The 25,520-nt window shown below is 44.2% G+C and overlaps 1 protein-coding gene across 1 annotated transcript; it reads right to left on the reverse strand.

The window, feature by feature from the left end:
* Positions 1-2,760: 2,760 nt before the first annotated feature.
* BAZ1B (bromodomain adjacent to zinc finger domain 1B) lies at positions 2,761-25,493 on the reverse strand. Its single transcript, XM_010721852.3, has 9 exons — positions 22,068-25,493; positions 19,930-20,074; positions 18,817-19,015; positions 15,019-15,140; positions 13,989-14,186; positions 10,377-12,069; positions 6,890-7,028; positions 6,298-6,428; positions 2,761-3,550 (listed from the first exon to the last, which is right to left on the reverse strand). The coding sequence occupies exons 2-9, from the start codon at positions 19,966-19,968 to the stop codon at positions 3,435-3,437; spliced, it is 2,637 nt and encodes an 878-aa protein (XP_010720154.2). The 5' UTR covers positions 19,969-20,074; positions 22,068-25,493; the 3' UTR covers positions 2,761-3,434.
* Between the last annotated feature and the right edge of the window lie 27 nt (positions 25,494-25,520).

Genomic DNA, 25,520 nt, shown 5'->3' on the forward strand with positions numbered 1-25,520 from the left:
TGAAGGGCATGAAGGTGTAAATCTGGTTCAGACCATTCATTTTCATCGCTTGCTACCAACTGCAAATGGTATGATTCTTAGCAGTCCTTCCTAGCATACATCAGATAGGACAGAAATCAGAGACATTATATAGCATAAGAGTCATACAAAAAAAAAAAGTACACCTAGCCCGCATCTTATTTCTGAGTGGCGAAAGAGCAGAGCAGGCACACAGAGACATTTCTTAAACCTGCCCCAGCAGGGCATTTGCTCTTTGATAACCTTCTTGAGTGCCAGGACAAGAATGCCTGTGCTTAGTATTCATCAACAAGCTCCTCTTTCAATGGTTTCTCCAACTGCTGCACAGGCACAAACGAGAAGATCCACAGCAGCTAGTAGCAGTGAGTTGGGGGATATCAGCAGATCTGAAGCAGTACTTTCCTCTCTATTTTAAACAACAACAACATCTGCCATTTCCTAGTTTAATTTTTTGGTCCCTTGTTTCTGCATCAAAATAAAATGCACTTTAAAGAGACTTCTCCATTCTCCACTAACATAACTCACTACCCTGCTCAACTCGGACACATAACACTATTTCTGTAATTTGCTTCCCAGCCAATTATTCTCTCGTGAGAAAAGCTTCCTTCTCAACCTAAGGCACTCCAGCTCCTGCCAGGCCCTGTAACAACAGATCTTGCTCCTGACTGAGAAGAATTGTTTTGTCCGTGGTCTGTACTTCAAGTTTATGCTCCTTTTCATTTCCCTCATTAGACTCAACCACAGTTATTAGGTGTGCCTTCTTACTTTTAATAAATTCCTCATCCTGATATGAACCATATTGAAAATGTTTCCTTACTGCTGCTGTTTTTTCCCCCCCCCTACTTTCCTAAAAACTTTCTTTCCTAAAGGTAGGAGGCATTACCTAGCACGGAAGCTAAACAATCCTTCTACGAACAGGTGATCCACGTACCTGGTGGATGAGGGTATGGCTGGACATAACCTACCCAGAATTTAGTAAAGCCTTTAGTCTCACATCTGACCCGTGGTTGAGACAGATGTGCAGTCTGCTGGGTAAAACAGCTGGAGGGCCAGGCTCTGAGCATAGTGCTGAATGGAGGTCCATCCAGCCAGCGGCCATCACCGGGGTGCTCCCCAGGGATTGGTACTGGAACCAGATATGTTTAATATCTTTGGTGATGATCTGGAGGAGAGGATTGAGTGCACCCTCAGGAAGTTCTCAAATGACACCAAGCTGGGAGGAAGAATTGATCTGCCTGGGTATAGAAAGGCCAGTTGCACCAGGGGACATTCAGGTTGGATACCAGGAATAATTTCTTCTCCAGAAGAGAGGCGATGCGTTGGCACAGCTGCCCAGAGAGGTGATGGAGTCACCACTGCTGGAGGTGCTCTTGAACTGTGGAGATGTGGCACTGAGTGACTGTGGGCATGGTTGGGTGGGTTGGAATTTGTCCCAACCTTCATGTTTCTATGATTTCATGATCTCTTTGAAAGTCTTTGAAAGCATTTTAGGTTTCTGGCTGCCAATTTAAGATTTTTTTTTTTTTTAAAGTAAGATTCTTAATTACTTTGTTCTTTTTTAAACACCACAGTATGCTGAGATTCAGTATTCTTGTCACTTCTTACAAAGCTGCTCTTCAAAAGTAGAATATAATTCTGCCCTGAGGCTAGAGAACACCTGGTTCCTGAAGCTGCTTCTCCTGACTCCACGAAGCACTTTTAAGCCTTGTAACAACTCCGATCCTCTCAGTACTTCAGCAAAAATTGCCAATCTGATTGAGAAATTCAGCAGTGCTGTCTGAAATGCTGTGCTTTTTCAAACTCAGCCTAGAATGACAACTTACAGGGGTTCTGTATTACACAACTTATCTAATCTGACTCTATATTACCTTGAATTCATAGCAATGTGCACTAGTAGCTTAAGCTATGGCTTTTCTTTCATAGTTTGTCCTTCTACTGGAACATGTATTTCCATCTCTGCTATATAATAGTAAGAGGCAGTTAAGGAAGAGCTGAGAGAACTTTCTTGCAAATCATACAGTCTACAACCTCTTGTTTAGCACCCATGCTCTAAGAATAACTTATTTCCTGAATTTTGGCCACATAACAAGATGTGCAATGATCTAGACAGGAAATGAGGTAGAGATCTCCCACTGCAATACTAGACAGAGTGAAGGTACGCAGGGGAATCTTTGCTATTTCCTACAACCCTCTAACAACGAAAGGAAAGGGAAGCAAATTACGAAGATGTCCACAAATGTCAGTCTCCCCAACAGTTCTTGATGGGAGAGGAGGAACACCTTTGGTAAAGGATTTCTGACTTGCAGCAGCAGTGGAACTACACTTTGGAGCTCAAATCACAAACTAGTGATATTTTGTGAAGATGGAGTAATTCTACTTCTCAGCAGGAGAAAACTCTGGGGAAAAAAGACACTGCTTACAAAGGAGCAGCAGGTGTCAGTACTTTGTGAGTTACTTTTCAGGGTTATGGATAAACAAAGTCCTTCACAAGTAATTTGGTAGGTATAGCTGGAGTCATTTTTTCTTCTGTCATGGGGACAATGCTAACTTCTCCTTTCCATTCAATGCAACACTTGACATCGACTTTCTCTGAAGATTAAAGACACTGATAGAACCAGTCAATGGAGCAGGTCAAACATGCTCAAAGATGGACTGCTTACATGTGATTGATTCATTTTGAAGATGTTGGTGGCTACTGCTTGACATTAGGAAGTATTAAAGGAATAACTGGCTGTCCACATGTAAGAATATTTTGCTAAGCTGTAATAATCATCAGTAGCAACAAAAAACAATTCCACATAGTGGTGTTATAGGAGAAGAAACGCAGACTCCCAGCTTGCTATGAAACCTAGTAAGAAAGAAGGAGCTGGGGGACTGCTCTGCACATCTTACATGATACAAGAACAAGCAGCCTATACGCATGGCTCCAAAGATAGCAATATGCACAGCTGTATAACAGCTATTTCATGTGCTGAAGGACTCCATGAGCCACAGTTCAAGCCTGTTAAGATGAGCCATGAGCAAAAGCCTAGACAATCAGATAAGTCACTGCTCCCCCAGATTCTTGTTCAAAAATACAACTTGCCAATACTGAAAATAGAATTAACAAAAAACACAGCAAATCTTTTCAAATAACAATTCTCCTGATTATAAAATACATAAAATTGACACAACAAAGGAGTGTTAATTTAGATTGGCTTTAAGTTTGATTAAACAGAATGTTTCTACAGTCCCTTGGATCAGCTGCCATTCACTGTTCGCTGCTAGTACTATCAGAGGTCTGGCAGGCCTATAAACTAATTCAGCAGTTAAATACTGGAAGAGGACTGGGTACATAGTAGGACCTATTAAGTGACTTCTCCATACAGTTTCCTTGACCTCTACGCTTTGAGTATTTTGCAGCTATAAAGCACATATTACCATAAGTTCTGTCCCTGCTTGGGCGCAGTGGTCTCTGCAGGGAGGTCTGCAGCACATGCAGACCTGTGAAGCGCACTCATTCTGCCATCGGCGGCTGTGCTCTTCCGCTTGTCTGGAAAAGAAAAGCACAAGCTCAAATTCTTATTCATGCTTCTTCTCAGACATACTTTATTTTGTAAGAACTAACCTACCTGCAGTTAAGTATTTCCAATCAACACCTGTACCAACAGTGCATTTGGTAGAGAAAAGCAATCCACAGTTACTTTGCTAAAGCCCACAGTACTTGCATTTACAGAAGCACAAAGATGAACAATTCTTTAAGAAAATATTATTGCATTATAAAGCACATACATTAAATTAAGAAAAGCATTTCAACCATTTCACAGAACCGTAGAATGGCATGGAAGGAACCTTAGAACGTATCCAGTCCCAATCCCTGCCATGGTCTGGTTGTCCCCTACCAGCTCAAGCTGCCCAGAGCCACATCCACGGCTTGAGTACCTCCAGAGATGGAGAGCCTGCAGCTCTAGGCGGAGAGCCTGCAGCTCTAGGCGGAGAGCCTGCAGCTCTAGGCGGAGAGCCTGCAGCTCTAGGCGGAGAGCCTGCAGCTCTAGGCGGAGAGCCAGGGCCTCACCACCTCTGGGTAAACAATTTCTTCCTCACATCTAACGTAGATCTCCCATCTTTTAATTTAAAGCCACTCCCCCTTGTTTTATCACTGTCAGACCACGTATAAAGTCAGACCTTTCCCCTAAGTACAAATTCCCTTTATACTGGAAGGCTGCAGTGAGCTCTCCTCTCTTCTCCAGGCAGAACACCCACAGCTCCCTCAGCCCGGCTCCACAGCAGAGGTGCTCCAGCCCTCTGAGCACCCTCGTGCCCTCCTCTGGACCCGCTCCAACAGCCCCACGTCTTTCTTGTGCTGGGGGCCCCAGGCCTGGGCGCAGGACTCCAGGTGGGGCCTCACGAGGGCAGAGCAGACGGGGACAGTCCCCTCCCTGCCCGCTGCCACCCCTCTGCTGATGCAGCCCAGGCTGCTGGCGGCTTTCTGGGCTGCACGCTGCTGGCTCAGCTCAGCTTTCCCTCCTCCAGAACCCCAAGTCCTTCTCTGCAGGGCTGCTCTCAAGGAGTTCTTCCCCCAGTCTGAACACATACCTGGCATTGCCATGGTACAGCACCGTGCACTTTTCCTTGTTGAACCTCATTTGGTCCAGGTGAGCCAATTTCTCAGAACTGTCTGAGGAACTACAGCCTGATCTTGGTATCAGGGAAGGTCAGAGAGCACACTGCCTTGAGTATTATCATGAGGGACATGCAGAAAAACCAGAGATCGGGCCCAGCCAGTTCGGGCAGGTCCTGCCCAACCAGCCTGACTTTGTTCTACAGCCTGGTAGATGAGAGAAAGGCTGTCAGCACAGACTACTCAGAATTTAGTAAAGCTTTTGATGGTGTCTCCCACAGCATTTTGCTGGGGAAGCTGCAGCCTGTTGCTGGGACAGGTGCACACTTCGCTGAGTAAAACTCCGCTGCAGGACTAAGCCCAGAGCCAGTCATCAGTGGAGCTCCCCAGGAATCAGCACTGGGGCCGGATCTGATTAATATCTTTATAGACAGCTAAGGTCAATGTGATGAGCTTCAATAAGACCAAGTACAGGTTCCAGCACTTCGGTCCCATGCAATGCTACAGGCTTTGGGCAGAGTGACTGGAAAGATGTATAGAGGAAAAGGATCTAAATGTATTAGTCAATAGCAGGCTGAACATGAAGCAGCCAACATGAACACCTTGCCCAGGCGGCCAAGAAGGCCAACAGCATCCTGACAGGTATGACAAGGGCCTCCGCTCCCAGGTAACAGCAGTAGGACAAGAAATTATAGCCTTCTGGCACACCACAGGACACTGAGACTGGATACTAGGAATAATTTCTTCTTCAAAAGAGAGAGGAAATGCACTGGAACAGGCTACCCAGGGAGGCGGTGGAGCTTCCAAAAACTGCAGAAATATGGCACTGAGGGATGGGGCTTTGTGGCATGGTGATGATAGGTTGATATCATCGATACCACGGTCAGACTAGATGGTCTTAGAGGACTTTTCCAACCTTAATTACTCTATTGTGTCAATTACACCATTGAGGTTGGTGGTGTTTGTAAACTTGCTGAGGATACACTCAATCCCATTCCTTACATCATTGATAAACATACTGAGGAGCATGAATATCACTCATGACTGGCCTCCAGCTGGACACAGAGCTGCTGACCAGAACCTACCACACCTAACCACTTCCTAATCCACCCTTTCAAATCCGTATCTTTCCCTTTTACAGATAAGGATGTTGTGTGACTATGCCAAAGACTTTGCAGATATCCAAGTAGAGGGCATCAGTTGCCCCTCCTTTTTCCACTAATACTGCTAGTTCATGACAGAAAGCAACCTGATGGGTCAGGCACAGGAATATCTATTCCATGAGCTTCCCAGGCACAGAGCAAAAGCAGCATGTTTGTCCTCTGTGGCAAGCAGGAGTTTTGTCATTGATGGAGCTTAGCTTGCCAAGAAGTTTGGCATGTGGCAAATAAACAGGTACAAACTAAAGCAAAGCAGTTACTCTGTAGCTGATACTGACTGCTTTTAAGAGAGATGATCATATCGCATGGTGCTTATGTGCTACACTGCAATCTCAAAATCCGCAGCAGGGAGACCATAATGAACAAACTCTCCCATGTAAGGGTTGCCCTGGGTGTACAGCAGGTTGAGATCAGAGGACTCCCACAAAGACTGGCCAATTCTCCCTTAAGTTCATAAATCCATCCTAACAGTCAGACACCAACAGAGGAAAGAACCACAGAGTGGCTGGCTGATCATACCTCCTAAGCTGTAGTCTTTTCTGGCTTCTTCTTTTTTCTGATGAGGAAGGATGAATCTGTAGTCTATACTGTCATGTACCCAACCTTTCTCAATGAACAAGCCAGGGACCTCATCCGAGAACAGCCAATACCTGCAGGGCAAGGCACACACACACACACATTAGTAGCCACTGTTACCTGTTTGGTGTCTGTCACACTCAAATCTTTACTTGCATGTGAGGGAATATCTGTTCTCAGAATCAAAATCTGGATGCATCTATACATTTAGTTGAGAAACTGGAAAAGCTCTTATTAAAATTCATTCTGAGAGCACTCCTGTGAAACAAAGAGGGAGAAGACAATAATTGGACTCCTGAGCACTGATGGGAGCACTTGAAGCTCTGCTGACTAGTGGGCTGTGACCTCCAGAAGGCCAACTACATAAATCAGTGAAAACTACCACATTCTATACACACAAACTATTTCTGCTCTCCTCCAAACTTCAGTGCAGACAGAGTACCCTCCGCATCAACCACTTCTTGGAAGCTGTTATCTGCTAAGGCTCCTATGGGAGGGAGGAGAGCCAGCAGCACGGGGTCATTTCCTTTCCTACCTGTTGTGATTGCGGTCAGTGCCAACTGGGGTTCTGCGCATCACAAGCTTGGCTTTGGCAATCCCATCCTGGAACATCTTCTCAGCTGCAGCTTTATGCTTCCGGATTCTTTCTTCCTCTGCTTCCTTCTCCATTCTCACTGTTGGAATTAGTGTGTAGAAGAGTCAGCTTTCTTTTATTGCATATATATACACACACACATATATGCATATATACGTATATACGTACATATATGCATATATGTATATACACACACACATATATATATACACACACATACATACGAGTATCATCCTTCATTCCACTTGGTCAGGTAGGAAAAAAAAATCATTTATTGGTAACTTTGGTTAAGACTGCTTTAGCCATCCACCCTTCACATCATCTTCCACCCACCACTATAGAAAAAAATTTATCAAGAAGTTTGGATAAGAATAGACTGGAGAAAACATTCCTCATTATTGTTCCTTATAAGTCAACAAAGCTGACTATTACTATATAACTATTGCTATGCAATTCCACATAACAGAATAAAAGATCTTTCTTTAACTACAGCACAACATAGAACAAGGAATTCTGTTCTAGTCAGCTCTAAGGCTGAGAGCAGAGCAGCAAGAACATGATAGAGGTGAGCATGGCCAATGGGCACCTGCATCTCCACATCTGCAGCTATGAAGAATGGTGTTCCTACAAGTCCACATACTGAGCAAACAGATGCAGCACAACAGAAGCCTCCTCTAGACACAAGCATCTCGCAGCCATGAGTAAGTCTTAACATTTTGTTCTTTCCCAGATATGCCACCCTGTGGAGAAATGTTAAAACAAACACAAGATTGTGGGAAATATTCTTTTGCATTGAGAAAATTTGAAGGCTTTTAGCCTTATATAAAAAGAACCAAATAATGAAGACTTATCTTTGCTGTAAAGAGTTTGAAGCAGATGGAATGAGAGCATATGGAAGGGGTGAGCTGTGGAGCAGGCAAAGGCTAACATGCAGAGGTTGCATGCTAACTGCTCACTCAAAGAGAAAGCCAATTTCTTGCTAGAACTTTCCCAGGGCTGCTACCTACTCTCTTGCAGCCATTTTCTGTATTAAAATAGCTTTGGTAACAGTTGATTGGTAAGTATGTGCTTGGTCTCTGAAGTCCTGCCACTGTAACCAATCCTAACAGATTAATGAGATGTGCTGAAAAACACACCCCGCCATTTATTACACCAACTCAACTGACCAGCTTTTATGTAATAACATACCAGCACCACACCAACTGCAGCATGAGAGTCCTCCTGTTATTTTCTTTTCTGTTAAAGCTGAGACTGTCTTAGTAGTACTGGTTGCAATCTTCATAGGCTTAACTTTCAAGCAGTTAGAGCTTGCAGCTCTACAGATGTGACTCAAACAGCAACAAGGACACCTCGGGCTGCAACACACGTGCACACTCATCCACCTGCTCATCCACTCAGGTGTTTTGTCTGCAACTGCTTTACTTCCCCAAGACATATTATTAAAAGTAAATGCAACTGACAGGATGCAAAAGCCACAGAAAGCCTGTGATGAAGGAAGGAGCATGCTGAGATGATAACCACAGTGGGAACTAAGCTCTGTTTTTCGCATGCTCCAATGACACAACCTCCCAAAGTCTGAAGCCCTGGTCAGATTGGCTCAGCACCACTAACCCTGCACCCCAACTACTGCACCATCAGCACTAACCAAGAACTCTGCTACTATGAGGGTACCTTTATGTCTGCTAGCAACCACTGAGGAGGTAAATGTAGTACTGGATGACTGAAATGTTGGATTTGCTGATGGAAATGAAGTAGTATGAAGTCAAACCACGACAAAAGGCTGTATCCTTCTCTGGCAGAGAGAGCTTGTTTTTCTTCTGGACTCCAGAGGAATGAATCAGGCTACCCCAGCACACACTCTTATCTTCTTCAGAACAGTACTGTTTTTCCTTCACATCTAACTAGCGTAAACTATCCAAGTGAAAACAACATGAAGCAGCTCGAGCAGCAGTAGAGTCTGGATTGCTTCATTTTGTAGTAATAGTCATAAATTTGCCATGAAACAACTGGAACACAACAAGATCCAGGGCCAAGCAGCCTTCCAGCTGCAGTATATTTGATACCTGATACTTTGTTTTTCTGCATTAGTGAGACAGTGTTCCAGATGCTCCATAGGAAAACCAAAGTAAAATCAGTCAGTAAGAGGTTAACTATATGAAATACATATATATATAAATACAGAAAACCCAGAGATTATGGGTGTGGTAAAAATCATAGCTCACAGCACAAGAGAAAAAAAGCAAAAAAACACAACAATATTCAGAATGTCTACGAGCTGTGAGTAAGAGATCTAAGCCAGATCAGTGAGATGTTTCAGTACTGTATTCAGTGAGAGAATCCTGGTCAAACAGAAACCAATCTGCAGGGGAAGCAGCACAAGGCGTGACACCTGTGAACAAGCATCAACCAAACACCCTCTGAGCATCAAGTGAACAGTTATCAGTTTTTAATTGACACTGAGATTGAGGATTGATTCTAGTGAGACTTGTAACACTTGCATCCCTTACCAGAAGATCTAAAAGGTTTAATTACTTTCAGTTCAAGGTATGCTTGTGTCCAGCATCCCTTCAGAGCCCTGGGATATTCCATATAATTTACCTATCCTTGATCTCCTAGAACAAATATTCCCAGACTCCAGCTAAGGTCACATAAACCAGACTCCATGCAAGATCCTCATCCCTCAACTATTTCACAAAGGAAATAACCCAGGTGGGGTTATGCTGTCCACTTCCATCTGCCCATGTTTACAAAAAAACAACCAAAAGAACACCAAACAAACCCAAAAGCACAATGCAGTGTTTTGCTCTTTATATTCCATACTCCTTAGCAAAAAGCTAATAGAGGCATCTTAAGTTCGGTGCTGTAACTGATGATTTATAGTGTCTTAAGGAGACAGTCTGTATTTATACAACTCCATTACAACTTCTTTAAGGTGAGAAACCATGAACAAAAGTTTGTTGCCCACAGCCTTCTCTGAGAGCTCTGCTAGCATCAATCCGACAACACATGTGGAGCATCTGCAGGAGCTAGCCATTAGCCAGGAAACCTCCCTGTGCAGTCAGAAGATCAGAGAACCACAGCTGTTTGGACACTGTTTTTTTTTTTCTCCCCCCTCTCCTGTCCTCCAAACAGTTTTTCTGTTTTCCAGCTTTCCTGTCTGTCAGAATTAGAAAGTATTGTTTAAAAGATGCTCACAGACAAAAGTAAAACCAGTTATCACCTTTTAACACTCCAGATTTTGAGCCACCATACAAACACCTAAAGCTTTCCCCAACCTGTAAGTAAGAATATTTATATCTTTCCTTTTTCCTGTAAGCAAATCCCCTAAAGGCAGATAAAGTTTTTGGAAAGACTGTCAATTTTGCCATCAACTTACTCTGCCTTACACCCCACCCCCAACACAGAAATTCTCCTTTATTTTTCTTACCTCTCATTTGCCTTTCTTGTTGCTCCCTTTCTTTCTTGGCTTGGATAGCAAGAAGGCGTCTGCTTTTCACAGCACTGATCATATCATCAGCTTCTAATTCTACCCGGTGCTCAATTTTCACAATCTCATTTTTTTTCTTCTCATTTCTCCCCACTGTATTTTCATCTTTCCCATTCTCCTTGTTCTTGGCCACCATTTCTTTCCGCTTCTGTTTTTCTGCTCTCTTCTTGTCGTTCTCCTCCTTCAGGATAGCGAGCCGCTCCTTCCACAGCTCAGCTGAGGCCTGCTGCTTGGCCTCTACGTGATCCTGCACCGAGTAGGTCATCAGGATCCGGTGGCAGAGTGCCCCGAGTATCTGTAATTTCTCTTCAGGAGTCAACTCAAAGAACTCCGACGTCTCCAGCTTCTCCAAAAACTCATCTTGTACTTCATTATCTTCAAAAGTCGCCGAATCCTTGCTTTCATCCACATTATCTGAGACCTCACTTTCCTCCTGTACATCCGACTTGCGTAAGCACAGGCGGACCAACTCAGATGCAGAATGCAACGTAAGTGGTATTTCAGAGAGCTTCATCCCGAGCTCAGCATAATCTTCAGCAATTTCATCCTGCAGCAGGGTCTGCAGAAGAATGACAAGTACCCGGTTCAAGTAAAGGAAGCCTCCCTTTTCTGCACAGAGCGCTTCCATCAAGGAGACTGCTGTAATGGGATACTGAGCATCTGGCATCAGTAATCCTGAGTAACAGCTCAGGAATTCCACCACCATGGCAACATCCCCAAAGAGCGTATTAGGAAGCCCTTCTGGAGTATCAACCAGTTTAAATGTGGGCAAGTTCTTCCCCTTGAGATCTTGGTCCTCAAATCTTTTGTTTTTTTCCAGTTTTTCCTTCATCTCCTTCTCCTTACGCTCTTTCGCTCTCTCCTTCAGTTTCTCTTTCAGCTTTTCCCTTTTCTTCTTCAGATACTCCTTCCGCTGCTCCTCTGTCATGGTGGCCAACTTCTTCCTGTGCTCTAGAAGCTCATAGCGCTTCTGTACCAGTCCTCGTAAATCCTCAGGGAGACGGGCGCGATCCTCGTTTGAGAGCAGCCTGGCTGTTTTGGAGATGATGCAGGAGAGCGCACTTTTTTTGTCTTCACGATCTTTGTTTTCTTTGTAGTAGGCAATTAGATGCAGTGCTGCAGGAGGCAGCTTCTGGGGTTTGCTGGAAGACCGAGGGGTGCCTCCAGAGCTCCTGGGAGTCCTGGACACCTTAGTAGTACCTTTAGCCATGTCCAGGAGCGTCATTTGTTTCATTTTCATCTTAGGGGTCTTCAAGCCTTTCCCAGGAGACTTTGATTTCCCAGATGTTTTCTGCCCATTTAAAACCCTTTTGCCTCTCTGCTTTTTGTCCAAGGATTTGTTGCTGCCCTTTCCCAGTCGGTTCCTCTTTGGAATGTGAAAGTCAGAATCAAGTTTACCAGGCGACATGATTTTCATCATCTCTTCCAATTCCTCTTTAGGGCACTTTGAGATCTTAGAGTTTTTCATCTTCAGTGGGGAGCCAATAATAGATTTCTCCAAATGTACGTGACACCACAAGGTAGGGCTCAGTGGCTGACTCAAAGATGATCCATCAGTTTTGGATTTCTTGGAAGGTTTTCTGTCAGGCGATCCAGAGCTCTTCCTCTTGGTTGAGGGATTGAGAGTCATATACTAAGATTAAAAGAAAGTGATTTTATATTAATACTGTTTTGGGGGCTGTTGAATCACAGCCTGAACCTCTGATTGATTACCTGAGGCGAGTAGTGAGTCAGCCAGAGGAGCACAGGTGAAGGCAATTCTGCTGTGCTGCAGGAAGGGGTGGAGCCTGGCTGCACCTCTCCCAGAGCCACTTAAGAGCTGACTGCCAGTGGGGAAGGATCTCTCTGGAGATCCGCTCCACTGGAGCCTATCACGCAAGTCCAGGGTAGGGTGAGTGTCCTTCTTTCCTACTCTAGTATAATAATTCCATCAGCCAAACTCCTGGATATACTATCATATGTATGTTCATTGACTGTACAATTGTACAACTATATCACCTGTATATTCATTGATTGTACACACTGGAAGGTATATGAAGGATCTAGATAACTTTTACATATTTTTTTCCCCACGGGCAAGTAGCACACAGTACCTGAAGGTAACAAAGGCTTCTGCAATAGCTTCCATTACAATGCACAGCAGTCAGTAGGTTGATTATGAGATTAGCAGCTCATTCCAGAAAGTTAAATGTTAACTTCATAAAACAACATACTACACACACAAGAAAAGATTTTTAAATGCTTTCCACTTTCCACTCCACTACATAAAAATCACTGTTTCTACTCAAACAGTGAATTTCAGAAGCTGTTTCACTTCAAGATTTCTTAGGGTCTTTCCTGTAGGGTCCAGTCTTGACCTCATAAAGTAAAAGTAAGAACTGATAGAGCACAGATGTGATGGCTAACAGCAATTCAGAGACCTGCCTCTGAACTGCCTGGAAGTTTCACGATCCACATTTGCACTTTAAGGATGAGGTCACAAATGAAAGTGAGGAAAGATTCAATTCTGAATTCATGTAATAGAATATGTTTGTTTTTAAGCTATTGAAATAACCCACCTGACAGCACATCTTCAGCATAGAACAGTTTAACCCAGAGTCAGAAACTGATTTCAGCATCTCAATTCAGTTTCAGGAATTCAGAAAGCCATTTCAATAAGTGAAAAATCAAATATCACACACATATAAGAATATGACAACATTTAGGTTATGGATAAAATGACCAGAAAATAGCAGCTGAAAAGTCAAATCATGTAGTAATAAAAATTCTGCAGTAGTAATCATAGATAAAGATGGAAGCTTCTAAGAAGGTACTCATAAGAACAGGCTTAGGTAAAAAGAGTACACACATGCAATCAAGATTGTCAAAAAAAAAAAAATCAGATTTTCTGGTCTCTACATGCTCACTCTTGCAGGCCTTACTATTCCAATTTAAGAGTCCTCATTAGCGGTTTAGAGACTTTTTTTTTTTACTAAAGATGGCACTGAAGCTGAATCTGCTTATCCAAACATAATTCATTCAAGAAAAATTGTGTTGACTTCTCTGTTGAAGGCATCCAGTGTTAACAAGTTATCATAACTACAAGTTAATGGATCCACAACTTACACTGTGTATTAAACTGTCAGTTATACAACAGCTATTTTGCCAGAACACAGGATTAAAAAGTTCTCCAACCATTTCTTGGTTTAAAATTCAATCTCCATGCCGAGTGGGAAACACTGCAGGAAGTGCCATCCTTAACCACAAAGCTAGGGGCCTCTGCAAATCACATGGAAGATGGTGTTTTTTCCCCATACCAGAAGCATAACTGAAAAGGTTAAGAAGAGTCAAGTTAGAGTACAGAACTACTCAAATTCTTTATGTGGACCACTGCTTCAGACAATTAAAGTGTGTCACCCCATGCAGATGTTACAGATGAAAAGAGCAGGGCTTCCTGCTCTGTAGGTCTCTTAAATTTAAGCTCAGAAGTATCAGAACCAAACCAGCAAGCTAAAAACTGGTTTTATTATCCACTCCCCACCTTCCAAAGGAGACACTTTTAGGAACTCTTACCTTATGCGGGTCAAGCAAGAAGTCACTAAATTTACTGGGGAGAGAATATTTCTTCACCAACTCATCCTCCACCACCCACGGCGCATTCTCACCAATGCCAGCCCGCAGCGCGTTGTGCCGGATGAAGTACCTCAGGATCTCCTTGTTGGGAGGACGCTCCGTACGGACCAAGCTATCTGCTGGCACGTTGCTGATGATCTTGGAGATAAACAAACATCCTGTTAGCATTCATCTATCTATAATGTGCCTAGATGTTATCACATGGCTAAAAGGAGCATGGGCTGGTACACTGCTTCATGTCCACAAACTATTATACAAAGACTCAGAAACAGAACTGAGATGCATAATAGAGATGAGTAGGAGACTCAGTTAGCCAAAAAATCTTTAGAAGTATTAGCTTATGTTGGGCTTCTTGTCAAAGCCCACTGCTTTACTTGGCAACTATGGAAGTCTCTGACCTTTCCTCACACATGCTTGCTACTAACCTAGAAGCTTCTACATGTTAGTGTTTATTTTGTCTTGATATCAGAGGAGTAACTCTGCAAACAGTACTCATTAAGCTGAGATCAGTGCCGCCTCCATCAAAATGGCAAACAGATGACAAAAAGCATGCAGCAGTGACACAGCTACGCAGAGCTTCCACAAATGCAGTTACCTGTGATGCTCAACGAGGTTCTGTTAGAACAAAAGCAGCTGCTCCTGCTCGCAACTATCAGCACCCCAGCCCTCACCATGTTTCATTCACAGCCTGACCAAAGTTAGTCAGGAAACAACAGTGTCTCTAAAGCCAGGGAAGCACTGACTCAGCTCCTCTGTGTAGTACCAGGGGATTGTCAGGCGTCTCCATGCACAAACCAAACTACGTATAGGAACAGTGAGACTAGTCAGCCCTGCTGGTAACTGCAGGCATCTTGCTTCTAACTCAACTCCATCAGGAAGTACTATGTCATGCTATATAGACTATCCTAGATTATTAAACTGAGCTTCCATGCTCATGTTGTAACAGAAAGGATTCAAGCAGTCATCTCACCTTGTCTTCGTTTTTCAGCTTGACATCATATTTGTGGGGCAGGAATTTTGGTGGAACCCACTTTCTTTCTTCCTTTTTCAAAGAAGTAGGAAGTTTCCGAGGAGACCTACGTGCTCGATCATCTGATAAACCAAGATAAGACACTAAGTATCTCAGTATTAGACTTTTAAGAAGTTAAAGAACTCAAATGTTAACTGGAGCTGTGCACCTTCACACCACCCTCACAGTGTTTGGTTAAAATTCCCCAAATTAGTTTTCAGAAACATTCTGAAGACAGAGGCAGAAAGGGAAATCCCAAAATAGGTGTGAAATCAGTGATCACGCCTGTTTTCAAGGAGCATAAAGGACCACTAGCACTACTTAAACTCACCTCCTTCAGGAAGCCAAGCCGCAACTACTTTTGAAGAGGCAGAAAAATTGTATGAAGTTTACAAATTAACAATAGGTTTTATGATCTAACTGGCAACCTGCTTAGCAGGCTGCTGCTTAGCCAACTGGCTCTGTCATATGATATTTTAAATAATTCTACGGCATAATTCTACTGCAGGAATTACTGACTTCAAATTAAAGTCACTTTCCTGGCCATTAAGTGAATTCCAGTTATGTGCTACTGTGCATGTGAGCTAGTTTAGCTGTGGATTTTAAGTATATTCGTACAACTTTCCTAAATCATTCTCAGGAGAGAAGTAATTGAAAGAACACAAAGGAATCACATCTCCTTGCCAGCTGACACTAAGTCTATTGTTTCTATATTCAGGTTACACATTTCATCACTCAAGACAAAATCCCAAGCTTATTGAAGAAAGCAATCCCCAGATGTTTTTCACACTTGTGGCTATGACTCAATGAAAGCACTAAGGCAAGCCTACTAATTGCCTACTAAGTATAGATAGAACACAAGTTACAAGATGCTAGATATAAGTCAGATTTTTCAATTTGTATATTTGTATATCACTGTCGCATATTAAGTCCTACAGCATTTAAACTTCAGCAGAGTATACATAAACTTCAGCTTATGTATATCACAACCAATTTCTGCCACCCATCTCCTCCAAAAATCAGGAGATTTGGCAAGGTAACAGATCACAGATGCCAGGGGCTGCCTGCACTGCCCATGTAAACATGTAGTCACTTTCTGCCTCAGCCATGTACTCCAGATAACGCAGCATACAGTTCTGTTTCAAGTGCTGCTCTTCACAGAGGTTTTGACTAAACAAAAAAAAAAAAAAACAACCCTGAATTTTTTAATAGTATGCATGAAAAGCGACCAATCAACTCCCCACAAGCTGACTTCGATCTGCTGTTGTTCCACGTTTGTATTAGAAGTCTTGCTACGTTAACAAACACTGAATCATGTTTTTTCACTCAGCAGCACAATGGAAGCTGCACATAAGACACTTCGAGTTCTGTAAAGGATCTGCTTTTAGAAATCTGGCTCAGCGTTTTAACTGCCTGAATGCTATTTCTGCTGCAGATGTGTAGCACACATGATAGACTTATGCTTACAGTTAACATGGCACTGCTCAGTCCTGGCTCTGACTTTGAAGGACTTGACCACATACACCATTCCCCTCTGCAATAGGCCTGCAAGCGGCCTCTCCTATGATTTAATATCTACATTCTAGAAATAGGCATAACTGTATTGAAGCTCATCAAATAGCAGCTGGAAATCCAACAGAAGATGGCAATAAATCACTACGCATTCCTTCCTAAAGTTATTTTTATAAAATGCATACCTTAGGTACGTTTTTTGATGCATTGTACTGTAACAAAGCTTACATCAACCACACTCCTGGAACCTTACAAAACACACACACACTGTTGTCTCCTATTCATCAGGAAATTTAGATTTTCCAAAGCAGTATTAGCTCTATGTGCAGCTCAGGTCGCAGAACTTGCCTTCTGTAGCTCATCATCCACGTTCAGGAAAAGCTAGCCTTTCACTTCTGCAGACTTCCCAGATTTCACTCCCTAAGCAACTAAAGACACAAAGCTACTTTACACTGCACATCTGACAATAATTCCTGTATCCAGCTGTATTTTTTTTTCCCCAACTTCTGAAGCACAACAATCTCCCAGCCAAAGAAACCAAAGCTGTCTTTCAACAGAATCTGCAAGTTTGATATCAGTGAAACACTTGGGTTAACTGTGCCCCCTGCTGAGCTCACAGAAAGACACAGTCCCACATCAGGCAGTTATGCAAAGTCTCAGCACTCACTCTTGTTCAATGACCTCCACACACATCAGCAGTGGTTCAAATATGTAACACAAGAAAGAAAAAGTGGGAGTAAGCACGAAGTAAGCAGAAGTGGCTAGGTGTCCTATAGAGGTTATGTGCTGCCTCCTGCAGCTGCAATCAAGGGCACACTGCAGGAGTGGGGTCTTCATTACTTCTGTAAAAGTATGCTGTAAAATTACAACATCATTGTAACAGACTCTGGAATACATATTTTGGAATGAGTTTACACCTATGAACGATGTTCTGTTACACCTGGGACACAAAAGCATAGCATTACATACCCTTTTAGTGAAGGCCTACATACAAGAAGAGTTGGAGCACTCACTGCTTCTAGTGATTACGTTATGAGATAGCTGGCAGGGTTTATCTTCTACAGAAATGGAAGGACAGCCCTAGTTTACAAGGAGGCAACTATAGGCAGGTCAAACAACATGAGCCATGGCCTGAGAAAGGTGCAGGGATCCCTGCTCCTGCCACGTTCCCCCCTCCCCCCCGAGACGTGCCATGCTGCACAGTAACACTGCTGGCCTCCAGAGGATTGCAGCTGACTTGGAGCTGGCTGGAGCACCACACACCACTGAGCAAATTATCACAGTGGTCTTTATGAAAGAACTCAGCCCAAAAAAACCGCTGTAAATCAAAACAGTTTGTAACTTTTTCCAGTACAAATCAGAAACAGTTGACAATTATTAAGCCCAGGAAGAGAGCTTGGAACAACTTGTATTCTGCTCCTGATTCCGCAGATTAGCTTGCTGGGCTGCCTTCAAGTCCCTCTACTCTGTACCAGAGGAGGCTGTACACTTTTCTTAGATGCTGGACTGACTACTTACAACAAGGAAGGATCTTACTGCATCTCTGTGCCTTTAAAATTCAGCTTATCCAGACTGTTAATATGCTACGGATTTTCTTGGCTTGGGTTAACAAACACTTCCATATCTGTTAAAGAGTATTAGAATTCCATTTTTAAAAAGTTATACAGGAGATTAAACTATTTTGCTGGTTTTGTTTGCTCCTTTTCTTTCAGTCAGGATTTGGACATCCACTGCTTTATTCACAGCAAGGAGAAACAGATACAAGATCAGGGAACAATACTTCAAAGCACACCTTATCTTGAACCCTTAGAAAAGAGTTTAGTATGTACATTTCTGCAAGAATTTTGGTTCATCGTTTGAAAACTGGAGTGGGGAAAAACCAATAAAATGTTTGCTTTTATGTCAAATGGGGACATGAAAAAAGAGCTTGTCTGATAGCAGAAAGAAAACGAGAACTCACCTCTGATCACGGAATGACAGAGATGGTTTTTCAAAGGACGGAACAGACACATGGCAGCAGAATTTTATGATTCTGCATCAACTTTTCCTGAGTTCCCCTCACACTGTTCAGTACACGTGTTATGTTTTCAAACCTATGTAGCATTCTGTACTGCATCTTTGAAATACAGAATGGTTTCCATTTTCAAATAAGCAAGCCAACAGCACTGATGCCACCACTAACAGAGACAATTTCAGGACCATGGTTACACAAGCTGTTACCTACTGGCACGCTGTTTTACTACTTACTCATACTTTCCTTCCTGTTGTCTTCCTCCTTCAAGATAGACTCCTTCTGATTGTCCTGGGCTGCCTGGCTGGAATTCTCTTTATCACTGGATGGGGAATCACAGGCTCCTTCAGATTTCTTTTCAGAGGCCTCTTCATCAACTTTCTCCAGGGGATGTGTTTTCACAACTTTCACAGGCAGCATTTTCTCCTTACCAACCTGCATCAGATTATCAACAAAAACTAAACTTGAGCAAGACCTGTGAATGAGTTCTAATGCTATGAAAAGAAAAAAGTCACCCCACTGAAAAGACAAACAACTCACAATAAATAAATGGGCTTGTAAACCGTGGTTTGGCAAAACACTTAATGGATGCCTGACTGAGAGAAGCTCATCATTTCTGTCATGAAACAACTGCAAGATTTCCCCTCCTACTCCTATCAGGACACTTTGTACAAATTCTTAAGAACAAGAACTGCCAACCCACAAGTTTCTCCAGCATTTCACAATGCTGCTTTCTCAGTCTAAGGAAGGAGTTACTTTGGTAGCTCCAAAAGAGAGAATACATCCTAAACAGATTGTTAGCAAAAAACTGTTTTTCATGATTTTCCCTATTTTAAATAAGCCTGAGTTTTTCCCAATCAATCCTTGTTTTGGAGGGTTTTTTCTAATTATTAGAACATCGCTAAATACATTCAAGCTGTTGACGTCAATCTATACAGTTTAAGACTGCCACTTCTGGGAACATGTTATGTTATATGAAATCACAACAGATTATAAACTGTAACCACTTCTAATTAAAACAAATATGAATTTTTGTATATATTTAAATATATACACATAGAGCATCACATACTTCAGCTGCATTACAAAGGTATCCTCATTTTCCCCCCACACACACAGAAGTCAGTCCTTTTTCTCATGACATCAGTGTGGTGCATCCATACACTTCTGTTTATAGAACTGTTTTGCATTTGAGAGCAGGTGCTGTCACCGGGCTTCCACAGAAAAGAAATTCTCACCATCTTTCTGATAATGTAAGTGACTGATCTATCCTTACCCACTCCTGCCTTTAGATATCTCAGATCAGCTCCATGCAAAAGCAAGGGATCAAATAGAAAACACATCCGTACCTCAAGATCACACTCCTCTCCCACTGCAAATTTGGTCATGATCTCCACCCAAGCTGCATCCACCAACTTTTCCAAAGATACTGTGTTGTGGTGAACTATTTCCAGCACCGGTTTCTCATACCAGATGGGGAACTCCTCCTTCAAGCTGAGCAAGGGCATAAGAAGCTTTCATTATTCAGGGAATAAAAGCCAAAATGCAAAGCAGTCTCCCATTTCACAATTCCAGCAGCAGTCACAGCCAGCACAATGTTCCATGCAGAAGCCACACTGGAATGCAGAGATAGTTTTTTCACACGCTGCCCTCTGTAACCAGCCCATGAAGTGTTAATTGGCATGACAACACTAATTGTACTTGTCCTTCCCAGAAGGAATGCTGAAAGGGATCCTGGGAAGAGCAGCACTGCTAGTAAACCCTTTCCTGCTGGTAATTATTGCCTCCTGAACTGATGTTAAATATACACCAAAATCTTGTCATTATTCTGGGACCTGTTCAAGACTGTTGCCTCCAACAAACCATAAGATGATGCTGGTAAACATTTAGAGCTTCCTTCTTCCTAAACTCTGGACCTACGCACTCCAAACACAGCAAAGAAAGCAAAGGCAGGCTCACACAATCTCATCTTTGCACAGGAAAACATTCTGTGTTTCATCATGTCAAAATTTTACAACTTTTTCAAAAAAAGAGAAAAAAATTGTTACAAGTTCACTTATTTTTGAACCGGTCAAGTCCATCAATTGATAGGGTACTGAGGAGTGCATTGTATAAAGCTCCCTGAGTTGCAAAAAATCAGATCTGTGTCATGTTACTGCAAGAAGGCACAAAATGCTCCACTTTTTCCAAAACCCTTTTAGCTTCCTCTGCTGTTTGCTGTTCTGCAACTGCCACCAACAGATTGATCCCCTTAGCAAACTAAATAATCTTGGTTTTCTCCTGTCAGCAGCCACTAAACAGCTTTTAGATCCATTTCAGAGACATACAAAATTTCATCAAATCCTTTTTTCTGCCAACATTTAGAGATACTACAGCTAGGAGTTACTGACAAACCTTTCAGTTACATTTTGTTTCTTTTTTTTTTTTTTCCTCCCAAGTGCCCAGCCAATCCAACCTTACCGCCCAACAGAACACAATGTTTGCCAGCTGCATGCCCTCCTCTTGAGGGCAAACACAGGTGAGGAAGGCGACAGCAGCACTTCAAGCTCCACTGAAATAAGGACCAGCAGGAAATAGGCTTCCTATTTGTTGCCTTTAAGAATGTGTTTAAACCTTAAATTATGGGGAATTTCTCCTCGTGAAGCTATCAACTCCTCCACCAACCAATCAGCAATTTGCACTCTTCACCAAGAGACACAGAAGTTTTCCTGCCTTGGCGGTACCACTATCCGCCCTGTTTAAATCCAGGTAAAAAAGTCATAAATTTAAGTCATCCATTTGCAGAACAAAGAAACATGCCCTTTGTCTGGCATTATTCATACAGTTTATTTCATGAGTACCAAACTACAGATGTGACTTCAGCCATGGGCAAGTACCTTCACAGACAATTCCCTTGTGGCTCTAGGGTCATGCTGGATCTCGACCAAAGACTCAGGGCTATGCTGAGCACTAGAAGGGCACACTGGGGACACATGAGCAAGGAGGAACGCTGCTGGTCTGAACAAAGTAATTGTTCTTGCTGTTCTCCCTTTGTTCTCTATCATTTCAAGTAGAACGGACGACCAAACGCTTACTCCAAAACAGCTGAACGACCAATTCCACCACAGATGTGTCAAAAATAATTACAGCTGTGGATCTCACTGATATGAAACGCTCCAACAGCATCTTGCTCTATTTTTACATCAGGATTTTTTTTCCTCTCACTATGAAGAATTCCCATTACTCAGGGAGCTTTAAAACACACCAAACACCATACACTGAGCTATTTGAGTTCAGTAACACCAAGCTACAGCAAAGTACCTTATTGTCCTGTTTTAGCAGCAGCATCAAATTCAGATTTTGCTTTTGACTCCAGAAGCCCCAGACCTACTGCCAGGCAGCAGGAAGGCAGCCACCTCCCAATCCAGCACCCACATCTCCCTGCACATCCCCTGACTTGCCCCAGTGCCCACACACAGCCACACACCAGCTTTGCACGGGTACTCACAGCTCAGCAACTTCCTGCTCCTCCTCCCAGGCCTCTTTGTGTGTCAGCTGGCTGCTTCCTGTGCTCTTGCACGTCCATATTCGCTCGCTGTATCGCTCCAACCGCGCTTCGTACTCCCTGTAGCAGCAGCAGCTCAGGAAAGCAGGAGTTATGCAGAAAGCACCACCACAATAGCATGAAACAATCTTCTTCAATTAGACTCTTTCTATCTGAGTGCATAAAGGCCGCGTTACAGCAAGGTTTGACCCTGCATCTGTGCTGCACTAAAACTGAATGCTTTCAGACCAGGATGTACCAGAGCTCTCCACAACCTGTCCTCTTCTGCACTGCCCTACAGAAACTGCACGCCACCAACTGAGCTGAGGAATGCACCAGGAAATACGTGTGGCTGAGCACTTCTTGGGTCTGCTGAGATTCCAACTTTCCCAGGCAGACTTGTGGAGAAGCAGCCCAGCACCACAGGCTCATGGAAGAGGCACAGAAGGACCCTCACCACCTGCCTGTCCGCTGGGAACTGCTGCTCCAGTGCGCTATGAGGGTCACACACATACACAAGGCCTTCTACAGACTGCATGGGCACAACCATCAGAAAATGTAACACCCTGTGTGTAAATCCTTACTCATCCACCCTGTGACAGCCTGTTCATGTGCTGTATGCTTTTGTCTTTGTTTTGTTTTCTTTGTGTGTTTGTTGGGTTTTGTTTGTTTGTTTTAAGTTTGCATTAGAAAGGTAAATCACAACTCCAACAAGCCCACTTCCCCTGGGCATTTCTCCCCAGCCCTGAGGCAGAGCAGGAGGTGCAGAAGCGTGAGCACTGCCAGGCAGCTGCACAGACACAGCCAAGGGGTGGCAGCTGCTGCACACTGTACATCCACAGAGCAGCCCTGCAGTTAGCCCAGCTCACAACAGCCACGCTGATGGTGTTTTCCAGTGTTCCCTACGGCTGCAGACATAGCAGGGAGCCAGCAGCCTGCGGCCTCCTGCCTACAAGGCACCACAACCAGACCAAAGGGGAATTTGGGCACCTCTTTGCAGTGATACCAAACAGCAAAAATAAAACAGGAAACCAGCAGCCCTGCACACATCACAGCAGTTGGCCACTTTAGTAATGAACAACTTGACACCATAACTCTGCTCTTTCTTGTGCCTTCCCCATAAGAAGGGAAGCCAGCCCAGCCCTCACTGGCAGAGATGCAAACAGAGGCAGAGCAGCTCCCAGCTCCCTCCTGCACTGCACATCCCTCTGCTCCTCCTGCACACTGCAGGCACATGACCACCCACCCTGCTGCCACAGGGCGAGGACAAAGGCAAACAGCAGCAGAATGTTTTTGCTAAGTTTGCTGTAGCTCAAACTTTCCACTACACACACACTGTCTGCCCTCTCCACTTGGACTGGAAAGAAACGTGGTGCACTTCGGACCATGCAGCACGTCTGGCGTGGGGTTACACGTGGGACGTGCCAGTAGCACAGAGCTAGAGCTGCCACAAACCTCAGCACAATCATAAATAACCAACCGTGGACACAGCTCCGTGCAGTCAATCCCCAGAAAGTTGTAACACATACGTTGCATGAAACAAGCTATCTGCAGTTTGTATCACAGCAATGATTACTTAGATGTTGAAAGCCAGAGAACAAAACCAAATTAAAAACAAGAGACTGTGTCAAAGAAAAATGTTTTAAAGCAAACAAGCTGGTCACTGCACAGGAGGAGCGCTAAGCAGATAGTTCACTCCTTCGTGGGTTAGTGAAACTCTCCCAGAAATGAGTATCAGCTCCAAAATAGCTTAATTGTGTCATAATTGGCCCCATGTGTACCAGCTAAAGGGGCAAATTCCCAGGAGTGTATTTAGGAAGCACAGTTCCCAAGGTGGCAGGCAAAGCCTGCTACAATTACTAAGCGTGGCATGGTAATGTTTTAGCACTGCCATCCTTCAACCAGATCTAAATTAGATGATACTGCACTGAAGATGTAAACTACAGTCTTCAACGCACGCACAGATGCAGCCTGATCAGTATTTTTCTCTGCTGCTCACAGCACAAACCGAGGATGGGTGCAACAGCAGCAGGTTTTGCCTAGGAAGAAAAGCAGTACAGCTCCCAGAACAGCCCTGTGGATGCTTTGCTCAGCACAGTCGTGCCAGCCCAGGGTCAGCCCTGCTGACCACATCCCCTCACACTGCCTGACTGGTGTCACACACAGCAGCCAACACGCTCAGGGAGACAAGTTGGTCAACAGAACTCTGTATTTTGACACGAAGCCCTCAGCAGACACACACACAGTTGGCTTTTCCAGGTGCGCGATGAAGTAACAGGACAAGCCCATCCCACGCACAACACGGGGAGCATTTATCTGCTCTGCAGCCCACGTGATCCCAGCAGTCCCTGCAGAGCTCCAGCAGCGAGGAGCCCATCTCCAGCTGCCGGCACTTCGCCCACACTACGCCTGCTCACTTTGGGCTCCACCTGACACCAGGGACCATGGGCAGCATGGCTCCTCTTAATGAGTTTTCAGGGGTTTGGCTGCAGAAGGAAGCCACAAAGAAACATCACAGCCAAATAAATCCCCAAGCCACTCTACCCACTTGCCCAGTGCCCTCAGACACCTTAACGCTCAGTCACAGGACAGCTGTGTCTACTCACATTTACCAGACAATGCCACAACGCTCACATTTTTCTTCACCCTATTCTACAGCTGCAAATTCTAAAGAGCCTTACAGAACACTGTGCCCATCCCTGGAGGTGTTCAAGTTTGGATGGGGCCCTGGGCAGCATGGTCTAGTATTAAATGTGGAGGTTGGTGGCCCTGTTTGTGGCAGGGGAGTTGGAAATTCGTGGTCCTTGAGGTCCCTTCCAACCCGTTCTGTGATTGTGCGAACCCAGTGCCATGCACACACCGCACTCATGGACGTGCGCTACAGGAGCCTGCACAGGGCAAGTGCTGATTCACTGCTCCTCCAGCTGGGGAAAGTCGGGGCCAACAGAACCCCAGCTGCCCTCACTGGGCAACACTCCCTGCAGCCGACACTCATTTGCAGCTCTCTTCCACCTCTTGCCTAGCTTCCATCGCACGCATCGCCAGCAGAGTACGGCACAAACCCGGCGTTACTTTCTCTTTTTAGCCCCGTGACGTCTCTCTGGCGACGTGAACTTTCCAGAAGGCGCAGAGCCGGCAGCCCCGCTACTCCCCACAAGCCCGGGCTGCGGCCCCGCTCAGAGCTGCGCCGGGGGCCGGGGCTGCCCGACAGCGACAGGAATCGAACTCCTCCCGATCCTTCTCGCCCGCTTCCTCGTGGAGAATGAGAACGGATGAGAACGGGATCTTTTTTTTTTTCCCCAGATTTTTTTTTTTCTTTTGGCAGCTCTTTCAGTCATAAACAGAGCGTCTGAACCGCCCAGAACTGCAGCTCCCCATCCCCGACGGGGTCAGCCGGGACCCCAAACCCCGCAGGAA

The sequence above is a fragment of the Meleagris gallopavo genome, chromosome 21, assembly GCF_000146605.3.
Source record: "Meleagris gallopavo isolate NT-WF06-2002-E0010 breed Aviagen turkey brand Nicholas breeding stock chromosome 21, Turkey_5.1, whole genome shotgun sequence".
NCBI classification, from domain to species: Eukaryota; Metazoa; Chordata; class Aves; order Galliformes; family Phasianidae; genus Meleagris; species Meleagris gallopavo.